General features: G+C 40.9%; 1 protein-coding gene across 1 annotated transcript in view; it reads right to left on the bottom strand.

Moving 5' to 3' along the window:
• SATB1 (SATB homeobox 1) overlaps positions 1-11,404 on the bottom strand; it is an 80,425-nt gene extending 69,021 nt beyond the window's left edge. The window contains 5 exon segments of the mRNA XM_015568066.1: positions 2,156-2,279; positions 3,046-3,172; positions 3,947-4,123; positions 7,859-8,093; positions 10,773-11,404. Of these exon segments, the coding sequence (XP_015423552.1) occupies positions 2,156-2,279; positions 3,046-3,172; positions 3,947-4,123; positions 7,859-8,069 (639 nt within the window). The 5' untranslated portion in view covers positions 8,070-8,093; positions 10,773-11,404.
• Positions 11,405-11,945: the final 541 nt, after the last annotated feature.

Below are 11,945 nucleotides of genomic sequence, written 5' to 3'. Positions count from 1 at the left end.
CCATAACAGTAGCAACATTACAGTTATGAAGTAGCAACGAAAATAATTTCATGGTTGGGTCACAACATGAGGAACTGTATTTAAAGGGCCAGAAGGTTGAGAACCACTGCTAGTGGATTCCTAATCATTTCTTTCTCAGAAGTCAACTTAGTAAATTCTGCATCTCATTTTCCCTGCAAAGTCTACACACACACACACACACACACACGCACACTCTCACAAGTGCGCGCGCACGATCTTCTAAAGGCCTCTCTATAGGAATTCACCAATATATGACTCCAAAACCAAGTCCCGAATTTCATTTTGTCATTCGGTTTAATGTTATAACTGCCTGTATTCAATTCATTTCCCATGATAACATTAAGTAAATTCACAATTATATTTACACGCTACAGTGAGGTGGAGTTTACTGGCCGAATGTTGATGTCATTTAATAATGAGTTCTCACTGCCTATATTGATAAATACTGTACTTGCATCCTCCTCCTCTAGTTCACAATACATGTGTTAAACCTTTGCCTGAATTTACTTCCAAAATCAATGGGACACTTAGTAACATGAAGATACTTGAGGTTCCTATTCTGGGTGTTGCTACATGTATTACCTCTGAATTTAAAAAAAAAAAAGAAGTTTATTTCGAGGACATTTCCAATTTTCAAATGCTAGTAACCAAGTGGCACGTTATCTGGAGTTGTCTGCAAAACCCAAAGTCCCATAGGTTAAGAGTCACCTGATTCATTCTATCATCTTATAGATTTCTGTGTTTCATTAATTTAAATTATTTTGGAGGGGTATAAAGTCACATCCTTTCTACTCCACGGGTGAAAGAGGAAGGACAGAAGGAAATGAGCTTGAGTTGCTCTGAATTACAAGAAACTAACATTTAACAACACAGATAATATTTTACCTGTGGCTAGAGCTCACCTTAAAATAACATAGCAAGTCGTCATTAACTATCAACTTAATTCATTTGCTTTGCTCCTATAACTGCTAATAAATATCAAAGGAATACTGATGGGCTATATTGCAGCAAACCTGCAATGCATGGAGGTTCCATGAAAAGGTAGCACAGAAGCCCACAAGCTTCCTTCCAAAGGTGCCCTGTATCTTCATGAGCATCACATTAGAAACCCATTTTACGACTCCCTCAACTGCAGAAATGTTTGTAGCAGAGTCGTACCGTTCAAGTTCACATGACTGACAGACTGACATTCAGAATGACATTTCAAACTTGAACTAAAAGAAAACCTTAAACATCTAGTTCTATCAGCACTTCAATTATACTATGTTACAGAATGACCTCCCTCTGCATTTGGGCACTGGGGATGGCTTTATACCACATTTATGTAGTGACCACACAGGCAGCCCATGAAAAGCAGGTTCATAGCACCTTTGTTTTGTTTTGTTTTTAATCTGAAATTAGCTGAGCACTATCCAACACGATGTTTGGTTTTACATTTGGAAACAGGGGCGGTCTCTCTCTCTACAGTTTTAGTAACTCTGCATCAAAATTCATTCTCAAAAAATCAAGCACAATGAAAATAGATCTTTGTCTTATTCCAAAAATTCCTGGTGGTATGACAGGCATCTCGGGGGGGAGGGGAGGTAAAACAATGCCCCCAAACTAGTGAGAAACTCCTAACGAACAATAACTACTCAACCTTTAGTTACAGGAGATTTCTATTCTTACTTTTATAATTACTACTACAAATGCTCTTTGTAGATTTTTATTTTTTATTTTTATAATGAGCTAAGTATTAGACAACTGAACTCTTATTTAATGCAGGCAGCATGACGAAGTTTTCCACGTTAACACTTAAAAGCCATTCCTGCAGGCTCCTGGAAGTGTTACTGCCTTCACTCTTCCCTACATCAGAGCACTGGGGAGAATGGAGCTTCCATGCTCAGAAGAGGAGTGGGAAAGCAAGCCAGCAGAGCCGTTTTCCTTCGCTCTTTTCCCCAGGGAGAAAAAGTGTAAAGGCTCTGTTCAGAATGAATCAGGCGTATTTTTAAAAGTCACCAGCGGTCAAGCCACTTTGCATTTCTGGCAGATTCTCGCTTCCAATACCGGTTGCTTAAGACTACGGAGCCCCATGGAACCTCACATCAGGGCTGCCCGGGATGTCTTATTATTTATTCCACGCTCTGCTCAGTACCTGTGAAAGGGGGCACTCCTTGGCCAGCGAACTCTGATTCATATCTTTCAGGAGGTCCTTCAGAGCATTCCTCACTGTGGTGTGCGACCATTGTTCAGGAGGCAAGTCTTCGAGTTTGGGGCAACTATGTGAGACGGAGATTAGAAAGGGGATTATTACAAGATTGCATCCCGCTGCAAAACATTCCTTTAAGACAGACAGATTTCATTTTGCGCATCAAACAGATGCATCTGGAGATTGCTCTCGGTCTCCTGATTGTTCCGATTAGTTAATTACTTTATACAACACATCTGCTGTATCGATGCATGAATTATACATCAGCTGCCTGTGGTGGCTATTTTTTCATGTTACTTCTACCTTCCTGCTCTGATGCGCTTGGGAAGACAATTTAAGGTGTACTGCTTTCTCACGAGCAAGCAGGGAGAAGCATGAACGTATTAACCATTTTCCTTTCGTGACTCCGTTCATACGAATTAAAATGGTAAAAATCTATATAAATAAACAAGGCCGCGGCAAGAGCGAACAAGGCATTCTTTCACAAAATGTACACAGATGGCACTGTTCATGATATGCAAAAATATTTTTCTCTTAAGTAAACTTTATGTAAAATGCCTTCTTGTAATGCATCATTTCATTGACTCAATATAAAAAGGTCTCATCTTTTGATAACCTGCACAAACCTACAGATTTGGGGGGTTGGGGTGGGGGGTTGCTTTTAAATTCTACACTGAAGTTAGGAAAATAAAGCAGAAAGGGTAAAGTAACAAAATCAATTTTAATTAACCCGTCTGAAACACAGAGTATTGAAATAAAAAGGTTGACCAGAGATGTTTTAGTTAAAAATATCAGGTAACTAGAATGTTTTCCGCTAGAACGCTGTCCTGACTCACCTGTGTAACTGAATTTTCAACGTGACCACATGATACACGTCTTGAAGCATATCTGCTACCGTAGCATCAGGGGCATCTGTCACATAAGACAGTGGAACTGGATTCCACTTTCCAACCTGGATTAGCCCTATTCCAGATAAAGAGAATATGTCACTACAGGTTTTACCCTTCAGATAATGCATCTGGTAGGTTTTTTCTCTCTTTCATGGCCCCCACCACAAGCAATATTGTTATTTCTGTCTGAATGATTCCCTTCCCTCTAAAAGGCAGGTCAGTGAAAATATTCATAGCTCAGCTTTCCAAATTGTGAAATTATGTAAATGACTGCAGGGTTGTTTTATTATTTTGGAAATCAAACCCCATCAATAAAACCGATGCCCTGGCCACGTTTTCCTAACTTACAGGAAGTTCTAATAAGACATAGCTGAACCAGTTCTAAATGGCTTTACGATTCAGATAAGATTCTCTATTGCAAAGGGAATCAGTATTGAAAAATACTTTACAGCCCATAAAACCATCAGAAACAGAATAAAAGAAACAGAACTAGATATTCAGTCATAAATGCAAATTGACTCTCAACAGTCCATCTGCTCAAATACGCTCCTCACTTCCTTGTGGGTCCTCAGTGGAGCAGATTATTAAGGTCAATAAGCATACTAATGATTCAGCTGAAGTAATTTAAAAAAAAAAATCCACCTCGACATTCCACATGAGCAAAATGTGTGTTAACTAAACCAAACTGAATTAAGCCAATTTTTTAAAGCCACAGTCTATAAGGAACCAGTGTCATCATACACAGCCTACAGTTCTTTGAATAAAAAAAAAAATATTCAGTGCTTTCCCTGGGAGGTAAACAAAGGATGCCAAGCGATTTCCCCAGCCCCGCACGTGCGTCACTTACCTTTGGCCTGGGCAGCAGAGCTGTGCGAGTAACCCAGGGACAGCAGTGCCATTTCTATCAGCTGGTTGAAAAGCATGTCCTTTCTCACCAACACAAATTCCGCATGCTCCTCCTTGCAATCGTATTCAATGGCGTTTTCATAATGTTCTACCACGCAAAACACCGGTAGCATGGTTCCTATCGAAGAGACAGGGAGGAAGAGATGCAAACCAACAATCTTCAGAAATACAGTCTGGGGGAGGGAAAAAAAACACACGAAGCCATGAAAATAAATCTTCACAACAGTGAGAGAAGGGGAGAGACTGTTTCCCAGGCAGACAGGGCACAGAAACACACAGGCACGCACACACCAACATATACAACCTTTTCTCTGTTTCAGAGTTGAGGGAGAAATAGGGAAACAGAATGTGAACCTGCTCCGAGGGTAAGTGGGGCTCTGCTGCCATGAAGATGAGTGAATGCAGAATTACCTGTCTGATCAAATGATACTGCTGACAAGAGAGAAGTAGGTGTCTTGTCTGATCTGTTGTGAGTGGTAATATAGACAGTGTGCAAACCTGACTCACTCCAGTTGTCTTCACAAGAACCAACTTCACGTGGCCTACAAGCTTTTGTTAATATTAAACTATCCCTTGTTTGTGCCCAAACAAATTACCTTTGGCCATAAAATGATTAGCCTTTTACTTCCTTTTTAGAGATTTTACTTTATAATGCTTCCATAAAAGGAATGCAAAACTTAACCAAACTGATGCTCAAAATATATGATTTCAATATGTGCATAATGTAGATAAATAAGATTTTTATTTTGATGGCTCCTCATTTAATCTACCTGACTAAAAAGATACCACAGTAACCATATGTCTTTAGAATGAACAGTCTTGTTGTAGTAAATGGGATGAAAATGAGAGCGGGAAAAGGAAACTGGCCTCATCAGGACATATTAGGATCAAGGAATCTGCGTAGATTCGATGTTCTCTCTCTATTTACTTTAATCCAATGTAATAACTCAGTAGCCAGATGATGAATCGGCACAGGCCACACCGGAGTTAGGAAAAAGGCTTCTGGAAACGGAAATCAGGGAATGCTGTAGCACTCAAGGTGTTCACGCAGCGAGCGCACTGTCAGACTCCCAGGGATAAGCAGAAAAGGGTTAAAAGCAGATGCATCTGAACTGCGCTGTGGCAAACTGCCAGGAGGGTATCATCTTTACCATAAATGATGGCAAGGGTTACTTTAACAGGGCACCCAGGATCCTCAATTAGTCCTGTAACATTAATGCCTCTTTAAGCTCTGCCCTCTGGACTCGCAGAATCCTACCAACTTCTGAAGATGTCCAGCGCATGCCAACCAAAGCTAAAAAATCGGGATTTTCTACTGACACCGGAGATGCCCTTTAAAAGTGCTCTATTCTGCAAACAAAAGCTGGCAGTAAAACAGCTACATTTTTCTACACATGCCTCTTCACCAAAGCCTCAGTGAACTGTTCACAAGAGATTCTAGCTCTGAAAAAGAAAAAAAGAAAAAAAGAACACCAAAACCTTTAGGTTGACTTAGAAAAGCTCACAAACTCATTCGGAGATATCCAACAGGCGAGGCATAAAAAAGCAAGCCGTGAAGCTTGCCAATATTCTTGTCATTCATTCGGCTGTTTTATACCAGAGAGAGAATCTGCCAGGGATCAGAAGATTTGGGGAGACCACAGCAAAAAAACAGCAATATACAAACTGGTGATTTCTTTCTTGGCTTGGAGGGACTTTGGCAAAATCTCCTCAACAAATAAACAAAAACATCCAACCCCTTTTTCTTCAGCCACATCTCAGCCACAATTTTTATCTAGCACCTGTCAAACAGAAACCAGACACAAAAAATAAAATGAAACACACACACACACACAAACACACACACAACACACACCACCACCACCACTAAAAGGCTTCAGTGATTTTTGTTGTTTGAAATAAGCACAGAACCTTCTTCATTTAAACAAAATAAGTCACTATCAAGGCAATGCTGTAAGGGGAAAAAAAATCTTTTGAGCAGGAAGTGAAATTACTATAGTTTGGTTTCTCCTCCCCCTGTCCTGATGTCTTCAAAGAGTTGGGTTAGTACAAAAAAAAAAAAACATATGCATTGATTTCTCCTCCCAGGAGGAGACTGACTTGTCCTACTACATGCTGTTCTCCTTAGACCTATGACATCACTGTGGGTTTTTCAAACGACTGAAATATATTGGATATATCTCTTCGGCTTTATTTAGCGGGACCCCGTAGGTAATGAAAGGTGGCTACTGATAAAGTGACAACAGTATCATTTAATTACAAGCCTAGCCGCTAAATCTCCCAGCAAACTGTCACGGTTGCCCTCCTGCTATTGGGAGTAATGCTGAACAGGAGCCTTCTCTGAACTGTCTGATTATTTGTGCGAGTGTTTGGCGAGACTTCCAACTACAGCAACTTCATAACCTTCCAGCATTAAAGGGGGAGTGCACTGGCCACTGCCGACTGCTAAAAATACCGCATGATTTAAACCTGGAGGCAGTCTTAGAAGCTTTTGCTGAAGGTTTATGAGCCTGTGTAAACAGCACGTCTGCCATAAGGAGCAGTGAAGTCTGTAGAATCCTTGTCTAAAACTGTCCTGGCATTAGAAGTTTGCTGTGCAAATATCACATAATACCAGAGACAGCTGAAATCTCCTATTTAGGAATTTATGGAACTTATATGTTTGCAGGCGTCAGAAAGTCTTTTTTATAGAGCCCCAGTGCTTCACAGTACAATATTAATGCACTCTGTTTGAAAAGCCGTAATAAATTATATTTTTAATGCTCTTACCCTGGCTTTCTTAAGATGCATACATTCTTGGCAAACAATCAATAAATAGGGTAATCATGAGTCGAGGCCAAAGAATTTGCTGAAGTGCTGTTTTTCCATTTTTAATAGATAAAGATCTAACAATACGGTCTGCTGTGTCTGTTCATTTCAGGATCAATATATTCTTTGTTTTCGCCAAACCAAGGAAAAAATAAATGATTGTATGATAAATGTTATGCATCAGACACAATGAAATTCCTCTGCCTTCTAACTTTATCTACTTAATATTCTCGGTTGCTAAAAGATGGCATTTTTATCCTTTGCTTAGCAAATGTAAGGGAAATCTGAATCCTATACACATTTATTCAGAGACAAAATAAAGACCATTATGAGGCACACACACTGTAACCAGCACAGGCACTGCTTTACATAAACAAGTGTTGAACACAAAGTTGCCCAACTTCATCAACTTAACATGAAATGGGTAGAAAGGAGTCAGTTACACATCCTCCCCTTGTAAAGGTGCCTAAATCTGCCCTTCCTTTTATAAAAAATACCCAGTTATAGCAAACATAAAAACTAGAATTATCAGGTTTTTTTCATTGCTAAATAATGCATTTGCTCTTAAGAAAACAAGCCACAAAAATGACATCACAAAACTTTTCCATCATAGCACACAAGATTTCCATTACCTCTGAACCTGTTGTCTTTTACAACTAGCGAATCTTAGGGAAAAGCCAGTGTCTTATTCTTAAGCGGGGCAAGTACAAGCAATAGCCACGGATGGATCCTCTACTTCCATGACACCGTATCCATGGAAGCCTTGGGTAGCTAAAAACCATTATATTGAATTCAGTCCTTATCAGCCTAAATGCCCAACCATTCCAGTCTGTAGTAGCAGAGTAAGATGCTCCACTCAAACACAGAGCCTCCACTTTCAAAACGTGACTGACGCTGCAGCCAGGGATGTAACTAATTTCAGAGCAGAAAGAGAATCAAGGCAAAGAACCTGCGAAGAGTGCTCTGCCCCTCCACACCCACACAGAGTAGCCTTGGGTAGGCACAGGGCTCACAGCTTTCCAGGGTTTGGCTTGAAAGTATTTACCTTTCCTAAGGTTGGTTTTCATCAGATGACCCGAGTGTTTTAAAGGCACTCCCTGCATTTTTCCACCTGTGCTCCCAAGCCTTCCTCTTCCCAGTGGGCTCCCGTTCTGCTCCAGGCGCGCAATCTTGGCTGGTGGACCCTTCGCATCGCTCACATTGTTAGACATTTCTGAATGTTCTTTCCCCTGAGTTGCCTCGTTCAAATGATCCATACTCAGTTACTCTCTAAAGATCACCTGCCAGGATTTAAAAAGAAGATGCGGTTAGAATTGGGTGGGTGGGGGGTGTTTCTCTCTCTCTCTCTCTCTCTCTCTCTCTCTCTCTCTCTTTGTATTTACATACATACATCATGTAAATGTTTTACCCCTAGATATCTCTCTCTTCACAAATTTGTAAGATTACTCAGCTAGATATATAACATAATGTATATGTTACTATATTTCTAGATGACAGCATATGTCCATTCAAGTTAACAGAATCATTTGTGAAAACTGTACTGACACACATGAATAAAAGGTAATTTGTGACCTACCACCAAGACTAAGTGGGGGGAAATGGGCTTTACTTCTAAAACAAGAATCACCACAATAGAGCCAAAAAGAAAATAAATTATAAAGTCCCAATTTTTAAAGAATTAGAAACTCATTACAAAACAGTAACACTTTAAACAAGAACAGAAAAATAATTACAGTCCAATATATGAGTTAAGTCTGTTGTATATATATTTTTACATATAGCTTAATTTTTGAGAAAAAAAAACTATATATGTATATACATACCACCTCAAAAGAAGGTAGCAAACATCTAATTTTTACACTCCCCTTTGGCTTTGCAGATAAATTTGTAGGAAAAGTTTTCTACTATGAAAGTTTCAAGAGTGACCTGTTAAATATCTAGTTAAGTCTTGGCTCAAATGTGTGATTTGAGCAAATGGATGTTAGGTGGAGGATTTCTTCAAATATTCCAAGTACTGACGCATTACAACTCATGTGTTTGGAGTTAACATTTAGGAGTACTTTAGTAATAGAATGCTCTTAACTTAAGTAGCAAAAAACGTGAAAATACTTTGTGATATCAGCATTAGATCCAAGTGCCAAACTGGCTTTAAAAAAAAAAAAAATCTTGACTTAGGTAAGACACAATTGCCAGTTTTCAAAAATGATCTCAGTATGCAATGAAGTTAACATCTTGGTTGACTTCAAAAACATTTATAGATAATTATTTTCAATTACACAATGGACATTAATTTTTATACGGTTTATGATAAAACAATGAGTACAATATCCAAGTCACTTCTAAAATAGTTGTAACTAGAATTGGTAAGAACAGGTGAGTGGAATTATGAACTTTCACAGTACTTGAAATATTGAGCTTACCAATACTAAGGGGGGGAAGGGATCATATTTCAAAAATCAGAATATGATAATTATTACTTTCCTCCAGCTGTCTAGTAATTTAACATCTCTTGTACTTTTAAAAAATTATTACACCGGAAAAGCTATTTAGATCCGATTAATTGGAAGCCAGCTTATATTAGCATGGCTTTTCTAGAGGCATGTTTTTCTTCTGTTTAACCATAGATTACTCTGTCCAATTTAATCAAGAAAAGAGGTGAATGGGGAGGAGGGAGTAATGGTAATTTGTAGGCTTAAAAGCAACCTTAAGAATGCCAATTGAAGAACTCTAAAGTTTGAGAAATAATGGCTATTTATCCTTGTACTCCAGGGTGGCACGCTGAGAACTAAAGGTTTACCATTGATCGAGGTCCCATCTGTTTTTGGTTATGAGGTTCATTAACAATAAATGTGCCTCTTTTAACCACTTTTTATCAAGATTACTCTTCTCCATTATATTAAACTAAAGCCAAAATTAGAGAGCAATGGTTATTAACTTATTCAAAACACTCTTTGTAATGTTACATGTGGATTATAATACAGAGCTGCTTTTTTTTTTTTGAAAGTGGTTGCCTTACCCTAGAGCAGAAGATGAATTTTAAAACATATCATTTGAAAATACTTCACCCGTGGGGCAATTTTAAGAAAAAAGGAAACACCAGCATCAAAATGAATGCTAAAAAAAAACATATTCAGCAGTCCTGAGGCTTAGCAGCATTATAAAGTATACAGCAAGTGAAACTGATAGATGCTAATTTTAGTTAATGTATTGATAATCAGAACATCATATAGGTCATGCACAATTGTCCTCCCAACACCCACCCATAAGCGTCAATTAAACACGCAGTCATCTTGTAAAAAGCTTTACATTATAAAGCAAAATTACATGCACATAAAACACCCAATTTACTCATTTAAACTCTATGCCCAAGGCTAAAGTTCACCAAACCTCCGTTTGGGATTGCACAGAGCAGTCTCCACTGGGCCTGCTGGCCTGGCAGCCCAGGAACAAACTCGGGTCTCAACAGACGCCAGGCTCAAGAGTTTCTTGTGAGTTACACATTTTAAAGTCCATTTTCCGTGTAACGTTTGGTTGGCCCCCAGAAAGCAGGCTACTTTCTCAAAACCCCATTTCCCAGTCCATCAACTAAGTCCATATGTGATCGCTACTGACAAACACAGTGAACTCAGACCCAGCAATTATTTCCCTTTACACGGAAAAAGAAAAGCACGAAATTCCGGTTTCAAGAACCTTTTTGGGTTTTTTGGGGGGGAGTTTCTTGTTTTTGCAATGTGGGATCCTTTCAGGGAGCTCCTGGCTAAATGGCCACCCTCACCCCCCACCGAACCCCATAATCACATTTTAAGAGATTGTGCCCTTATCCATTCCACATGGCCGGCACGATCCAGGCCAAGCTTTCCCTGTGACCTTTTAAAGAGACAAAGAAGCAAAGTACTATCTAGAAACAGAAACACTGCAGTTTTACTGAGTGAAATTAGCAAAACCGACCTGAAACTCACCACTTCAAAACTTGACAGCATATAAATAACAAAAACAAAGGAGATTTCCTTTGCAGCCCGGGTTCTTGAAGAGAAGTTCAAGACTGATGTTTTCTGTCCTTTTTTTTTTTTTTTTTTTGTAATTAAAAAAAAAAAAAAAGCAGCAGACCTGAAGGCGACTTCCCCTGAAATTGTATTATTTTCTCTTCCCCTACCCCCGCCCCCCTAAGCGGGGGAAGGGCAGAAATAAAGGCCTAGAAGAGTAGCCATGGGGGGTGCAGGGGGAGAGTGTTATTAAAAAAAAAATCACCATTCGAAAAACAACATATATGGTTTGTAAAATGTCTAACCTCGGAGAACGGGGTTTTCGAAAGGGGAGGAGGGGAGAGTGGGAAGTAGGGAGGAGGGCGAAGATAAAATTGATCTGACAAGTGATTCGTTGGGGGGAAGAATCGTAAAAACAAAGCAGACGCTGCGCACTGTGGTGGGGCTGGGGAGGCGAGGTTGGCGGCTGAGGATTCTTTTAGAAAGAGGAGGAAAGATTCACTGCGGACCAGGTCTCCGGGAAGGGGAAGGAGGTCCCCCCGAGGTGCCCCCTCCCTCGGCTCGCGCAGGGTCCGCGGTGCGAGGCCACCAAGTCCACTCGGGCTGTCACTTGCTCTCACCGGGGGCATCTACCGGGGGACGGCGAGGGTGGGGGGCAGGAGGTCGCGAAAAAAGCCCGGAAAGGCACTAAAACGCCACTTTTGATTCGGCCCTCGCTGACGACAGCCCCGAGGACCCTCTCCCTGCCCATGGACGCGGGGCTGCGAGCGTCTGGGGAGCCGAGTGAGTGCAGGGGGGAGAGAGGGAGAGGAGAGGGGAGAGAGAGAGAGGGTTTTGGGGGGAGGGGGGAGGCAGGAGAGAGGGGAAGGAATTAGAAGGCACCCCCAGCCACCTCTACCGCCTCAGCAGCGACACACTCCCCGTCCCCTCCTCCCCCCCAAAAAAAGTCGCCACGCTCTCACTCGGCCAGAGTCCGAGGTAAACAAGGAGCACCACAATGGCACTGGGACGTGGGGAGGGGGGCGGGGGGAGAAACGCAGGAACCCCAACAAAACTGAGGAGGAGTTTCCCAAAATGCGAGAGGGGGGTGGGAAGCGTCCTCGGGAGTCGCCCCGGCTCTCGGCTCGGTCCCCGGCGGGCGAGAGGGCG

This window comes from Myotis davidii, unplaced genomic scaffold (genome assembly GCF_000327345.1).
Source record: "Myotis davidii unplaced genomic scaffold, ASM32734v1 scaffold962, whole genome shotgun sequence".
In the NCBI taxonomy this organism is placed as follows: Eukaryota; Metazoa; Chordata; class Mammalia; order Chiroptera; family Vespertilionidae; genus Myotis; species Myotis davidii.
The sequence above is the reverse complement of the archived record's forward strand: the minus strand, read 5'-3'. Positions and strand labels throughout refer to the sequence as shown.